The sequence below is a fragment of the Chroicocephalus ridibundus genome, chromosome 1, assembly GCF_963924245.1.
Source record: "Chroicocephalus ridibundus chromosome 1, bChrRid1.1, whole genome shotgun sequence".
Classification (NCBI taxonomy): domain Eukaryota; kingdom Metazoa; phylum Chordata; class Aves; order Charadriiformes; family Laridae; genus Chroicocephalus; species Chroicocephalus ridibundus.
In genome coordinates this window covers 27,213,808-27,230,047 of record NC_086284.1, presented here as the reverse complement: position 1 = coordinate 27,230,047, position 16,240 = coordinate 27,213,808, and the positions used below count along the sequence as shown (strand labels likewise).

Sequence of the window (16,240 nt, the reverse complement as noted above, 5' to 3'; positions counted from 1 at the left end):
AATACTAGTTGTATTAATAACTACTGCAAAATATTATATTTTTATAGTTGTAAACAGTAATGTGCTATTAGTAATTTTATCTGCAGGCAAGCCAATGAATCTTCCCCACTGACTTGAAGCGGAAAGTGAACTTTGGAGAGCTTCCTTACTATCAGTCCCTGGCAAGGGTAAACAGTTTGTGCATTTAAAATGGAGACAAGTAAAATAATCATCTGAGAGGAAGCAGTTACGAAGGCAAATGAGTAATTATTTATAAATATAAAATCTGTGGGTGTTTTGTGGCTTATCAGCTTCTCAGAAAGATTCAAACCTGAGGCTCAAGTTCCCAATTTATCTGAGCTACCAGGCACAGCATGCGAAGTGTCTGGCAAGGGGGGCCTCACAGCGCTCTGCAGTCATCTCTGCCTGACTCAGGGTCCAACAGGACGAGCTCTGGATGAACACACCGACAGCTGCCCTCACCTGGAAACTTGCGTTTCCATACCAGCAGTAGCAGATTTTAGTTCGGTATTGTCAGCAAAAATCTTTGAAGCACAGGTTCGTACATTAGAAAAATGGAAGCCCTATTCTGACTAGATGTTGGAATGTATTTATAGCCAGTATCGAAATTCATATCCCAGTGGAGGATGCAAAGGATGCTCCTTAGTCAGGATTTTAGTAAGACTCTTCAGAGTGGCATTTACTATTTCAACAATAAATGCTTAAAGGATCAGCCGTTAAAAACAGAAGCACGTCTAACACTGCCAAAGAAAATTCCAGAATCTGTATACTTTAAAATGTTATGACTATTCATTGCCTAGCAACTTCCCTCTAATTTTTACTTGTTATTAAAAATATCATTATGATATTCGGTTTATACAATAACATTAGCTATATGTAAATATGACAAAAGCCATAACTTTAAAATACAGATAAAAGTAGTGTTGTATCTGTGTATTAAAGCCCATAAGAACTCAAAATAAATACGTAACTCTAGTGAAGCAGAAAGTTCCCTGAATTTGGAAGAACAAGTAAAAATGTGTTCTAATGTATTTTTCCTTTCAAGTGTATATATTAAGTTACAAGTCACCTGCATATAGCCTACAACACAAAAATACAGTAACTTACATGTCTAGAACTTCCAACCTTAAAATCTTTATATCTCTGACAACAGTTACTACCAAACCATAAGATTTCCTGAAATTCAAAACTCTTTAAAGTCTATTTATTCACTGTCTTTAAAACTAAACACCACTTTGGTGATGCTGAGAACCATAGAAAGGATATTTACAGCTAAGGTTAAGTACACTTCTTATCCAAGTGCTCAAGCTTTTTCTAAGCAATTATCTTTTGGGAATAAAATGTGTGTTTCGAAATTCACTTTTCCTCTTGCAAAAGCCTGAATACCCAAAGCGGTTATGAAAAATGGCTGTGAGTACTGAGCAGTGTACTGGTACTATAGTACTATACTAGTACTATAAGAAAAATATGAAATATTGTTATATAGTAATATTGACATTTAATATAAATAAAGTAAGACAATGCTAAAGACTCAAAGATCTTACAATCTGATCTACACAGTCACAGCTACAAGGGCAGAGGAATGATATTAAAACATAATGTTTTAATGCGATAAAGATTCTATCAGCTGTAAAAGGCAGTTGAATTTGGCCAGCCATTGCAGTCTATCTACTGAAGGTATTTTTAGCAAGTTGTCTTTTCTTTTTTTTTTTGAGAGTATATGAAAAAAACAATCTCGAAGAGACCAGTGCCCTTTTTACTACACCTGAAGCTTTTTTCTAGGGGTTGTTTCTCTTCTAGCATAACTACCTTGTCCACCTCTTCAACAGGAAAGATATGCAAGGTCGCCTTACAGTTGGGATCTCTATAATCCGTGCTCAACATGTGTCAAATGATGCCTGTGTCTCTAAGATGTCCACCTCACTAGAACTCTCTCCAGGAAACTTTCCTCATTAATAATTTTGCTGCTGTTCAACACTGCTTGAGATGTACTGGTTCCACTCTGTTCCAGTGGGGTACTGCTTAAATCCAGGACTCTTATCACAAAGTGACTTGGGTTTTTAATTAAGATTTGATTTTGATTACAGGCATGAATAGTAATGGGAATTTTAAAATATTATTATTAATAGGGGTTTACAGAATTTTTTGCATTCATTTTGAAGTCCAGTGATACAGATATACCCTGAAACAGTGTTCTGAGCGTAGGCTGACACGTTTTCCACTCTGGGCTTTCAATTCTACCATCTAAACATTCATAGGATTCACATGTGATTTTGGCTACATCGAGAGTATCAGTTCAATTCCAAACACCGCAACATGCGAAGAAGTACAATCAACCTGTCATAAACAGTTTTTCAAAGTATATACTAATTAAGCTAAATGCTCCTCTTTCTTGGTGTTTCGTTGATGACTCATGATAGCCAGAAATAGAGAAGAAGTTCTGAAATTACTTCCCAATATTTTATGGCATTTACTGTTCTTTAGCACTCACGTAATCATATCTTCAGGTTCTTTGTTAAGCATCTGTATGTTGGTGAGCATCATGCACCGCCCCACTTCCTTGTCGAGATGTCTGAGTATGTTGTCCACAGCTTTTCTTACTTGAGAATAATATAATGACATACCTGCAATAATAGGCATTTTTTTATATAACTCGGGATATTTACAGATGTATATTTTTTGAAAAGAAAAGCTGCCTACTCATGCCATGCTGCATGAATTAAGAAAAATGTTTTCCTCATGAGATAGCGTATTCCACTAGTAATGATGTCCTGATTCTGAGACGGAATATATTGCCCTGTCCAAAAGAATGCTATCATATGTAAAAATAGCCCAAGTGATACATATACACACATATTTTTCCTGGAGAAAAAATTAAAAAATACCTAGTAAAAATATGTCCCTACATAGTCAAATGAAGCCACACAGTTTGCCAAGTTATACAACATATTTTGTGACTTTTCAAGACAAAAGTAAAAGATTTGAAAACTACAGGCAAAGAAAAAAACCTAATCTGAATGAGCTCTCCCAAAACCTTATTTGGTATGGAAATTAATGGCATGACATTTTATGTGAAAAACAGTATTAGACATACAGCTTTACAGCAGCTGATGGACATCAAATACTTTAAAAATAAAACTTGAATTAACCTTTTTTCTGTATTCATCACAGGATAAATTTTTAATTTTCGTACTGAAGTTTTATATATTAACACCGAACAATATATTTTTCATCATCTATTCCCTAGTCAATTATTTTCCTATTTGATAATGACAATATAAGCTTAGAATTTAAAAATTACATCTGTTTTCACATCTGCTACAGTCAAAAGTTCAATGGCAGAGTAGAAGGCAAAAGAAAACACAGGAATTACCTAGCTTAATCTTATGTGTTATACATGGAAACTAGAATACTGTATCATCAAATAGTGACAAAATTCCTAATAAAATATAAGAATTTAATAGTGCAAACATTTATTATCAAATGCATGAGGAGTAATACTACTACAATGATCTAGCAACAGTACAACACAGGTCTTTGTCACTGGTGTACAAACATGTAGACTTTGTTTCATTCATGTAATTTGGGGGACTTAACGAAGTGCTAAGGTGAGTAGCCAAATTTTCTTTTTTTTGCCAGCAAAAACAGGGCATGATACAGAAGCTCTTTTCGTACAGCACAAGATTCTCTCTCTACACTGACTATGAAGGAAGCCCAAAGTAACAGTGCTTTCAACTCAGCCACTTCAGTTCAGTTTTATTTTACATTTTAAAGTTTCTGCCATTTTGAAAGTTTCACTTGGTGTTAGATACTGCAATTAAAATGAGGATATCAAAGGAATCTGCTGGTTTTCAAAGCTGGTACATTTTCTGAACACAGGCTCTGTTTCTAATAAGACGAATATACATAAGTAAATACAGCTATAACTCTTAACTATCTGTGAACTTAACTCCCCCAGAACACTGGGTTGCTACCACTTTTGTAGCACCACTCAGGACTTTTCCTGAAAGTAACTGAAAAAACCCAGTATTAACTAAACCACAAATTTCATTAGAGTGCCCCAAAAAGTATGTTTACAATAAAGAAACAAATTGAATACTTAACAACAGTAAATCATTCTGCTCAGGTACTGAAGACTTTTTCACATTCATTCTCACCCAAGTTTCTATATTGTCCATTCTCTTACTGACCTATCATTTTTGCTTCCTCCTCTGTAAGAGTTTTGCTCAAATACGTTTTCTTCACTCTGAGAGTGTTTCCAGAGGGAAGGACAGCTCCAGTCACTGGCATTGGAGGTTCACCATCTTTTTGCTGCAAGCTATCAGCAATTACCAAGAAAGCTCTCAGACCAATATTCATTCTCTGTAAAGTTCAGAAGATGAATGAGTACCATAATCAAATAATCATACTCTACTCATATTTTTCAATCACTTTGAAATTTTGAGTATGTACTTGCCAGCATTTTTTTCTGTATCTCTGCTACATTGACTGATATATTTTACAAAAAACGCCCATGAAATAAATTGTGAATTCATATCTGCACTCTGAGCAGTGCTCTCTCCTCTCAAAACTTTATTTCTAAGTATTTTCATTAGTGCATTGTCTCTTTACCTTCAGGAGAAAACACGGGGATTCGACCTTGAGTTCAGTAATACATCTATCTTAACTGGACCTTCAGTTAAACACAAATGTCCTATGTGGTCATTATGAAAAAAGACTAGTAACTGTCTTGAAAGGCCTCGGGGTTGACCATACTGTGTGAAAAGTCTGGAATGGTGCTCAGCGCCAGAACTGCAACGTGAAAACACCAGGAAGATGAGGCTAAGTGACCTGAATGTCTTCAGGGAATTCACCAGGGGAAAACTTGCAGGCTTTGCATTGCAATGACCGAAAGACCAGAATGTTTCAATTTCCCAGGAACATACTCCAAAACCTCAGAGGCTGTCCTGCCTACAGGATCCCAGAGGTGCATTCACATACATTGTGCGTATTTTTTTAGAACGCTGAAGTCTATGTATATCAAAAGGTAGCCCTATTATTTCATTGTTTTCGGACTTACATTGTTGAGAAACAGTAAAATTTCAGATGTTGATTCATCAAGAAGCTGTTTGAGGCCAGGTTGGATGGGGCTTTGAGCAGCCTGCTCTAGTGGGAGGTGTCCCTGCCCATGGCAGGGGGGTTGGAACTGGATGATCTTTAAGGTCCCTTCCAACCCAAACCATTCTGTGTGACCATGTCAATTCCCTATAAGCTCAGCTTCATGCAATGCTAATACACAATGTCCTTTACAGGACCTTCCTCAGTCAATCCTGCAGGTGACTCTGACTTAGAATGTGGTGGGGACTGCCTGCTCAAGAATTCTCTTTCATTTTTTCTTTACTCTGCTGAAGAAAGGATAAAAGCTGTGCTCAAAGTAAAGCTTGCCTTTTACTTTTGCTGCTTTTGACAGTAAAAAGTTTAATCTACTTTTCCAAATATTTTTTTGTATCAAATATAATTTTTGTAAGGTAACTCATTCTATTTTAACATTGTAGTGAATGGCTTTTTAATACTGAAAGATTAATATGGACATATTTTATGAGATGATCACAATTGCTTTTTACTTTTCATGTGTTTATTCTTAATTTTCAAAGGAAAATGTTTTCAAAAGTATAAGCAAATACATTATTTTCAAGAGAACTTTTCATTATTTTCCCACTTTTACTTTGATTTTTTTTAAAGTTTTTCAAATTTCTGATTGTTTTCTCTAGGGAAAGCACCAGGAAGCTGACTCATGACACTAACACTAGTGGAGCTTTACCAGTCAGAGTGATAAAACTTTATTAGAGTTTTTTCTTTTTTGTCACCTTCAGTTCTTCTTGCATCATGTGCACTTTTCCAAATTGAAAACATTGAAATTGTTACAGAAAATTTATTTTTATATTAAAATAGTTTAAGGCATTGCATAGAAAAACAGTAGTGTGATAAGGAGATACTGTGATCAACAATTTCATTTATCTTTTTGTTTTATACATTTGCACTCCATCAAATTTGATAATCCTCACCAAGCAATCATGAGATAGGCATAAACAATGTGACATTTCACACATTAAAGTCCACAGATGTATTTAGCAATAAATCCAGTTCAAGATTTGTCCTGAAAACTGGACAAAGGTGAAAGCATGCCTAGAATGTAACCAGAGAGTAAGTATAGGACAATAGAATATATATTAACTCCAAAAAATGCAGATGCATATCATACCTCAGGGTTTAGACTGAAAGCTTTTGCTGGTTTTCCAACACAAAGGAAGTCAAAGATAATTTCTTTCATTGCAAAATCTAAACGTTCCTAAAATAGTAAAAATATTGCAAATCATTAAGCTGCTCACTTGTGCTACTTATTTTCTTTAAGGCAACAGAATTTTGAAAACCAATTTAATCAGGATTTATTTAAATGTATGGAAAAACAGATTTTCAGAAGTATGCAGAACATATTATCAGATTTAAGTTTTCAACACTGCTGTATGGTGATAAATTCAAAAATGTATAGCATTTAAATAGGAAATGATCCCTTTTGGAAAGAAAGCTTTTAATTATTTCATTTAAACTGTGGTAATTATGGTACTAACATAGTATTTTATATAAAAGGAGCTTATTCACAGATGGCACAGTTCAGGGAAGATTTTAAGCATCTGTTTAATTCACTCCTATTCAGAGACTAAGTATGTGCTTAAGTGCTTTGCTCAATGGGAATGTTTTCTGAATTTAAGTAATACAAGAGATGAAACTTCATGCACCAAAAGTTAGTTTATTATTTTAGCAATTCCCATTTGAACTGATGAAAACTAAATGTGTCAACTACATGCCAAACTGGTTTTCCTCTGACTTAATGCTTTAAAAGCAGTGCAACTCTTTGTCCTATATAGTAGGAATGATTCAGTATCAGGACAAAACATGGCTTATTATTTTTAACTTTATTGACAGTCAGAGCCTGTCAACAAATGCATTTTCTGACTTGCTGGCAATTCCAAAAACTGACAAAAAAGACTTTTGAGTCGAACTGAAAATATTTGTATTCATTTTCAGTGGAAGGAAGTTAATCAAAACCTGTTGTTCAAAGGAAGTCTGCCCCAGCTCAATCTTTAATTGTATCATTGCCTAAGTGAAAGATACTGACAATGGGGTTGCAAAAAATTCAGACAATAGAAGTTTACTTATTTGTTAATTTATTATTGGGAAAACAAGTTATTCGTTAACTGGAAAGACATATGCATGGTTCTCCCATACCTGTGCAATAAACTGTATTATCTTCACAAAGATGTTTAGAGGCATATCTCTTGGCACAACACCACGGGACCCTTTTGGGAAAAGTGTTGTAACAATAGTAATAAGTCGACTGTAAAAGAAGGAAAAAAAAGCATTAGACATTTCTGGACCTTGCAGACCTTCAGTTACCATGAAAAGTAAGTTGGAAATCCTACTCCATTTAGAAAGTCTAGAATGTATGTCCTTTGAAATGAAAATGTAACTGGGTATTTTGTTGTGATCCTTTTCTACAAATTCAGTGTAATCATTTTATTTCATTACATTACAAGTAACAATAAACCAGTTGACAACATGACACTACAAAAATATTTTTAACTTTAACCAGGCAAAGAGTGATTTTTAGCTCTTTCAAAAGCAGAAACACTTTATACAGTAATTTTAATAGGTGGAGGAATAACTGACAGTGCCACTAAAGGGAATATTTTGTTGCGTACAGATGAGTTTTTTATTTCACAACAGGAATAGGTTCAATTCAAAGTAATTCAGGAGAACTACAAAACCTCTTCACTGGCCACATCCACTCTACAAGGCCTGATTGTCATTACTAATACAGCATCTCACCTTTGGGTAGCTGTGTTGCTTTCACATTTAATTCTGATCATGTAAACCCACAGCAGTCTGTACAGAGATTCCAGTGCAACTCGAGCCATTTTTGGGTCCTTATTCTAAAGAAATATATAATATAAGAAAAAAGTTCAGACACAAATTAGAAAGGAAGTTCTACACTTAATGGATATCAAGGTTCAGAGTTTTCATAATGACACTACAAAAAGATGCAGCCTCACAGCTGCCCAGTACCACATTCCTGTAGCTGCAGTATGCTTATGCATCTGACCTACCTCTCCTGGTATTACATAAATTGTCAAAACCCCCACATATCAAGTTACTTAAATTAGATAAATGTTACAATTTAAAATCTCTATTTGAAAACCACTTCAATTTGACTCTGAAACAAAAACCTCATCTTCAGTTGATTTTATCAATCCAAAAGCTGTTGCCCTATGGTGGAGACCTGGTATGAAGAACACAACAGATAAATAAAGGTACTGCGCGTATTCAAAAGTGAAAGGACAAAAATTGGTGGATGCTGAGACTGGCCTAATTAACACGGTATCTGGGATCAGCTGGACTGAATTGGATTATCTGTCTGGATTGCTCTTTATTTTTGGAAACTTTTGAACTAGTACAAGATTGTCTTTGAGTCTCTTTGGCCATATGCAGTTTGCTGTTTCATTGGCAGTTTTAAGGGCTTTCTCAGTAGGGTGCAAGTATGTGCAGTCCAATCAGATAGTGTCCCGTGTGTTGGGCCATCTGCTGGGTTAAACTTTGAAGGAGTCCAGTACACTTTAACCTGAGATAAGATTTGCCTGGCCCACAGTGCAAATCTCCATGGCAAAGACCTGAATTTCTGTCTGCAGACAAATGTTGAGTCACAAACCAAAGACCGCGGTTTGATCAAAGAAACTGCAACCAATCCCATCAATAGTTCTTGAATGTGTATTGGTCTAGGTCCTGCAAAATGGAAAGAAGACCCGCCAATGATATGGGACATGGCTCGAATTTCCAACATGACATCTGCCACAAGCTTAGGAACAGGAACCCTGTCCTTCGGTGGCAATTTCCATTTAACTCCTTGACAACACATTTTATACAATAAAGCCTTCTATGGAACAGAAAATTGAAAATCCTTTTTGTTTATTACAGCAACATAAAATGGTTGTAGTACATGATTAGAGTAAGTATTAAAAGGAATGACAAACTTTATGTGGCCTATTAATCTCTGCAGGATTTTAAAATCATAAAATCTGTTAGAATCAATTTGTTTCATAACCCATTTACTTTCAATCTATTTTTCATCAGGTATCATCATGTCACTCCTTGTAAATTTCAGTCCTAAGAATTCGATCTCTTCAACAGGATGGTGTACGTTTATCAAAGTTTATTCTTACCCCAAAGCTTTCAATAAAACAGCAGACATTGTGGCTGAGTTGAGGTAACAAGAGCTTGTTTGGCAGAGGAGGAAGTCATCCCTATAAGCAAAAGTCCAATTATTCCATCTATAAGATAGTTCAGCTGCAAGGGCAGTAGAGAAGAGATGGGGGAGAAAAGGGCTGAGACCGGTATCATTGGAGCTTTTTGAGAATAGTAGACCAGTTTTCCGTCAGAAACAGCAAACTGCATAGCAGAAGCAGGATTGAGAGGAATATGATAAAACACCTGAGAAACACCCAGGGAAATCATGGGCATGTCCGTGGGCAAGATCTATGCAAGCACACGGTGTCTGGGTGCCCAGTACTTTGGAAAGCATGTAGCGTGGCTCCCTTTGGAAAAGTGAGAGAAGTCCACCATCAATTGAGCCTCTTCAGTATTTCAGGGATTTTTGTCAGGAAGAAAAACCCAGCCAGTAATCCTATTAGGACAAGGAGTGTTTGGCCTAATATATCTGCCATCTTCTTCACTTTCCCAACGGGAGGTATTGGTACTGGATGCGGCTCCTTTACCACTGCTGGCAGTGTCCAACTCACTGTTGGGGACAAAGAATTTGTTGAAGGTGACTTGGGCCTCTTGAACACGGAAGTAGTCAGCGGTAGAGCTCTGCTAGGATCTGCTCTGTTTCTTGATTGGTAAGTGCGGCTTGCTTTTATCTGTTGTTTTTTGCTCTTCTAGAAATTTCTTTTTCAATGCCTCTGCCTCTTCTTCTGTGATTGGCAGAGGAGCAACTGGACTGCCAGGAGTGAGGCCCATTTTCTTTAATTCCTCCATTTCTTTTTTCCAGTAATATGGTGTTAGGTCTGGCCCGTTCAGGCCGAAGGGATATTGTATTGGTATCCATGGATTCATTCCGGAGATAGGCAGTTTGACCCATTCTTTGTAAAGTAAGTCCTGCACCCTTGGCTCAAATTGTACTGGAGCTTTCACCTTGTCCCATGTAGTTTGGAGATGAGGAACTCTTGCTCCCACTGAAAAATTTTGCCTCTAAATGAAACACAGTGATTTGACTCTCTCCTATATAGAATACCTGCCTTCAATAGTTTTTCGTTAATAAAGTTTAGTTAACAATAAATGTTACATTTCAAACCCAGGGTACTTATTAACTTCTGCACCATTTTTAACAGGATAGTACAAAATGCCCTCTTGTCAGAATTTGGGCAGGGTCAAATACTCCCACGTCCTGGCAGGAGTCTCCTTCATTAATTCAAGAGAAAAGTTCATTTCTGTAAGATCAGAGATTTGCCAGTTTATATTAAAATCAGAAATATGATAAGAATATAAACCTTTTAGCTTTCCCAGTGTATGCTTGACCTTAATGGGTTTGGGAAGGAGACTGTGCTCTATAGGGTGAGGAGCTCACACAAGATCGTGGAGGCCCATATATTGTCCTGGTGGGCACAACTCTCCTTCTAATGGAAGGATTTCTCCTTGTTGATCTACCTCTTCTTCCAGCTGCATGAGTTTGGTTTGGGCTTTGAGATGCCACTCTGACTGGTGAAGTGATTGCTTCAATGGTCAGGGCTTCTCTTCCTCTGTACTGGGAAGGACTGGCCAACCAGTTCTTAATTTAGCCACATATTCAGCTACCTTATCTTCTCCCCAAACTAAAGACTGAATGTACCACCACATTAATCTATGAGACCTATGAGTTGAAGTATATTTCAACAGGTGGCAAGGTGAATTCCAATTTGATTTTCAATTGGTAAGGTAGGAGCAACTTCACTTATATTTTCTCTAATGGTTTTAAATCGTTTGTCAGGATCTCCCTAATTTCCAGAAAAATCTATATTTCCAGCTGGCTCCTCAGAGATCTTACAGCTGCAGCCACCTTTTCTAAAGCCTGTATAACCTCATAAAAATCCATAAAATTAGTTGCAGTAACAACATGTTTATTTTCTGAATCTCTTTGCAAATAAGGTTCTAATACATCTTCAGCAGAAGTAAGTAATTCAGGTACAGGTGGAAAGAAATCTTCAGACAGACTACGAACATTTCAAAGAGCCATTCTAACAGTAGGATCCATATGAAGAGAGTCAATACAAATTGTTTCATTAAGATAAAGTACAGCAAGAAAGCAACAGCAATAAAGGATGTAATATATACCTTGATGACAAGCTTGGGAATTCAATTTTTTGAGAAGAGAGATTCCCTCCACAGTTTGCCTCTGAGCTGAGAAAGTGGCTGCATGTTCTACCTGTGCTGTTTGCAGAAGCCTCCAACCACTGGTTCACCAAGCATCAGTTTGGAGGCCCTTCACTTGAGCTAACCACTTCACCGTGCTTCTTACATTGACCTTTTCCAGTAGGCACAGGACCATCCTTTCAGTGGATCCACTTTAAGTGTGGAATGGGACATTAATTATTGAGCAAGTAAAAGAAATGTGGAGGAGTAGTAACATTAAGTAGCATATGTGTATTGAACAGTATGTGCTGGCCAGGAACCACAGCAGATTGCAGTGGACAGTGAGTCTTAAACTTCTAAGACCTAACAAATGGTAAAGGAATAAGAATGGATATGTGGAGGAAACAACTTAAAAGAGATTACGGTTTTTTAATGCAACTTAACGGAGTGAAACAGGCAGCGTCCTGCAACTAGTTCCATTCTGATAAAGTAATAACAAGTGCTTTGTTGGAGAACGCCTTTATGAAAAAAACAAGTTAATACTGCGTGAGTTTTGGTATGTCACTCGAGTTAATAACTTTCATCAGCAATCTTGCCTGTTCCACAGCTGTTTGACTCAGGCTTGGCTTGAGTGAGAGAAACAGCAGAAATTCAAATTAATCACAAGAACACTTGTTTGTTATTGAAAAAATCTGCATAGCTAAAGCTAAAGAATGTATACTGTTGGAAATAAAATTATGTATGGAATCAGATAATAGCAACAATGCAGCACATTCACCTAAAACGGATTTGCAACAGATCAATAGTGCATACTGAAGTTTTAATACAGTATTAAAACTAGAAGATACTAACCTTGAGATTGGATAGACAGTTGTTGAGGAAAATATGCCATCTGTTTAAAAAGAACTGCTTCTGACTGACACAAAGCAGGCATGTTACCAAAGGGTACAGAGCCTAAACAGGAAATGGATGTCGATACGGTATTATTTGCATGTCCAGACAACATAAAAGTAACTTAAGAGATCTACTGTAAACTTAAAGCTCTAACTCCTCCATTTTGTGCAATACATGTTAGCCAATATAAACACATTGTTAAGCAGTACCATTTAAAAGGAACCTTTCTCTAAAGCTGTTACAGATATGTTTTATGGATGAGCTAAAACCAACCAAATGCCTACTTATAGCAGTATAATAAATCCAAAGATGTGCCACAATTTTACAGACTGACAGGGCTGATTTCTGATGGTTAACTGAGAAATTATAACATGGAAACAACTAAACTTTATTATAATAACAACAGGAGCCACAGAGATTGTTGGGACTTATGAATGCTCAGATACCTATTACGCTTCAAAATCTGCAGTCACTATATTTACTGAGAGACATGTCAAACACCCTAAAGAATTGTTTTAAAATACATGCAATGTCTGGATCTGCTGGTACTTACATCTTGCAAAGTGAAAAATAAAAAGAAGCAGGGCAGAACGTAGAAGTTCAAATACTGGACCCTGATCTCTGTCAACACTTACTTTGACACTCATCTTGTAAATGTTACACTCAAAAAAAAAGCTAGAATGCAAACTGACTTTGCTATTTCAGCAAGAATTTTCTATTTCAGTTGTCATGTTAATATACCCAATCAGGACTTCAGAGTTATTAGACAAAAATAAGGTAACTTCATCTTAAAGACCAATGATTCTCAAAATTCTCAAAACTTTATTCTTAGAATTAAAATTCTAACCTCAGTCACAGATCAAAGTATAAATACACCATAAAACCCAACTTCTGTTCCTGTAATATATAACATAAATTGTCTATAGCTAGGTTAGACCTAGTTTCTTGAGCAAATGGCAAATGTACATCAATTTTTATTTCTATAATCTTCATGTCCAAAATACATATGGGAGAGGACAACTGAAGTCTTCTCATGGAAAACTTTCATTCCATATTAACATTATGACTATAATAGTTGAGTACTTGACAGGATCACAGAGTTTAGTAACACCCCAAGACTGTTATAATCCATCCTATGTAAGAGCGCAAGGAGGGAAGATACAAATCACCTCCTGGAGTTTCCTAATTCACCCCATTCACAATCAAGAGAACCTCAATGACTAACTCAGATCAGACACTTTTAGATAGAAAATGAGGTAAGATGAATGCCCCCATCCTGGCTGTACAGTGAGCGCACTGATTCACAAAACGCTGATCTTGGAAAGGAAGGTCCTCTTCAGACTCTAAAGAGTGTGCTTTCTTCCTGGAAGCCTGAAAATATGCACTGCAGCTATTTCTGCCAACTGTTTGCCTTTCCCCCGCTCCTCGCAATGTTTGTATTTCTAATCACACCCTCGCAAGAATCTATTCTATTTTGTCACACTTAACTATGTAGACTCCAGTGTGGTATGTGCAGACAAGCAATCAAACGCAAAGCCCCAGCTGTGCAATCCTTTCTCAAGCACACAGTATTGACTTTGGCAAGTACAGCCACCAGTTTGGGGAAGTCTATTTAGTGTAAAAACTGTACAGCAAAGCTCTTACCCTGCTGCAGTTTCAACGACATTTTATTAACTCAGCAGAGTGGAACAGAGCCACACAAACACAAGCAGAAATCCATCCCAAGACTCCCACTAATTCAAACCGGATCAGGACTGCACCCCAGGGGATGCTCTGACTCTCCCCTGGGACTGGCGTAACGGTGGCAGAGAGCTCAAGCACACGCCTGCAGTCTTCCCAGCAGATTCACTAGCGCTAGTGACCAGCATTTGCCCAGAGTGCTGGGAACAGGGAAATCTTTTTGACTTTCCCATAGAATGATGCGGGGATGAACGACAACTTTCTTTACTTAAAAGGTCCAAGACTTCAAAACGGATTAGCTAACGCTGCAGTGCTGACGTGTGCTGACCCAGTTGGAGAGACAGACTGCTTAAGGCGGCCAGCGTCAAACTGACTCAAATCTTCATTTAATTCAGATCAACTCATGCTTCCAAAAATACACTGCAGTGCCACTGCTCATCTCACAAGAAAAAAATGAAATAGGGAGCTGCACAGTAGCCAAGTTACGGATTTAAAAGGGCATGTGTTACACATTTTTTTGTTCCTACAATGTATTATTTAAGCCCCATGAAAGAGTTGTTCCCACATGCCTCATTTGTTCTCGCTTGACAAGAAGTGAACTCTATTCTTCCTGCTCTCCTCCTAATGTTTACACATAACAAGTATGAGAAAACCTAACCGTTTAACAATCACAGACCCAGAAGCTGAAAACATCTGTTTGAGTCAGACTGATTTTGATCATATTCTGAATAAAATAAATACGGTTATTTTCTGCAAACACAATAAACTTCCCTGCAAACAGAAACGTATTGGTTATAAAGCCTACTGCAGAAAAAAGTTTTGCAACCAATTCCGGGAATTTCCCAAGAGTCTTGCTCAGAGATATTTCTGACAAAGGGTTTTAGCCTCTGCTTCTTAGGGTTACTGACCAATGAGTGCTTCTTTCGTGAGGAAAGTTCAAGTGTTGTATCATACAGGCTTTCAACAAAGTTCCTCAGACAGGGGACATTCACTTCATTTTTAACAGCCTGAAAGAAAATTTCACGTTAATAAAACACTATTTCACAAGCCATTTTAACTAATTCAAAGAAATTATGCAAACAACCTGAAAAACAAACTCACAGCAGCTACGGGGACAAGAATTTCAACAAACAGTCCTGCCAGCGCATGCTTGATATCTTTGTCTTTAACTTCAAGGAAATAATGTGCACATTCCTAAAACAAAACAAAACAAGAAACATAAATTGCGTATCAGCTGGAATAAAGACCTCTACATGTTTTCTGAATGCACATGAAGTGTCAGTGACTATTTTTATCTTGCAAATCCCACAGAAAACATTTGTCTATTAACTTCTGAACGTGCATTTTGCAGCAAGCACAAAAGCAGGACATAAGTCAAGATCAAGGATCTGTTACTCTAATCATGATAATCCACAAACTGTCCACTGATTCCAGCTGTGCCCGGTGGTGTTCTGGGGATGGAAAGGGACTCGGACCCAGGGGCTGACCTCATGCCTTCCCTGTGTGTACCTTCAGGAGCAGGACTAATAGCCCACATGGACTGCTTTACACAACGCTCTGGGAGGCCTGAAAAGGAATGTACTTCTTTGGTAAGATGCTCAAGGGAAGGAACAATCTTACTGTAAATATTTTGGATAAATTTCACTGCTAGGATCCATTGCAGATTAAGGGTCTATACAGAACTGTGTCATGTGAGGGAAGAGACCTGTGGTGCAAGCCACCACAATTTCCAGCCTGCAACTGGGGACTGAGAGAGAAAGTAAAAATGCACTTTTGTCCTAAACATGCCGCAAGCTACCATCCACACAGCTGTGCTGCTCAGGAAGTGAGGGAAGGGAGATAGGCATCCACCCACTCTTGTGTTTCTGTACAACTTCTCTGAGGATGACAAATCATGTTGCTCCAGTTACTTCTTCCTCTCTGGGTCCAAGGCCCAAACAGCCACTGACATTACAAGGATGTTCCTCACTGACCTTTTTTTCTGCACATGCATGCAGAGCAATTTACACTTCAGACCATGCATAATTTTTCCTGCCTGCAATCAGGATTCTACGCCACGTGGCTTCAGCCACTCCAGCCATTTCTGCTACACAGCTGAGGCCCCTGTGCAAAGCCAGTTGCCTTCCTGGGCTGCTTCTGCCCTCCGTGGTGGAAGACAAGCCTTTCTGGAGCTCGCTCCTGAAAGTAGCTCACCATCTGAAAGTGTCCAGCTCTACTAGAGCAGAGCTGGTGTGACAGAGCTTGTACA

At 37.6% G+C, this 16,240-nt stretch overlaps 1 protein-coding gene across 5 annotated transcripts in view; it reads right to left on the bottom strand.

Moving 5' to 3' along the window:
- The window catches only part of FRY (FRY microtubule binding protein), a 250,230-nt gene that overhangs the window by 94,284 nt on the left and 139,706 nt on the right, over positions 1–16,240 (bottom strand). For all 5 annotated transcript variants that reach the window (XM_063332373.1, XM_063332364.1, XM_063332338.1 and 2 more), the window contains 8 exons: positions 15,094–15,186; positions 14,901–14,999; positions 12,271–12,372; positions 7,867–7,970; positions 7,267–7,375; positions 6,242–6,328; positions 4,191–4,362; positions 2,492–2,624 (listed from right to left, as the gene is read on the bottom strand). In XM_063332373.1, coding sequence (XP_063188443.1) covers positions 2,492–2,624; positions 4,191–4,362; positions 6,242–6,328; positions 7,267–7,375; positions 7,867–7,970; positions 12,271–12,372; positions 14,901–14,999; positions 15,094–15,186 — 899 coding nt within the window. The remainder of the gene's footprint in view (positions 1–2,491; positions 2,625–4,190; positions 4,363–6,241; positions 6,329–7,266; positions 7,376–7,866; positions 7,971–12,270; positions 12,373–14,900; positions 15,000–15,093; positions 15,187–16,240) is intronic.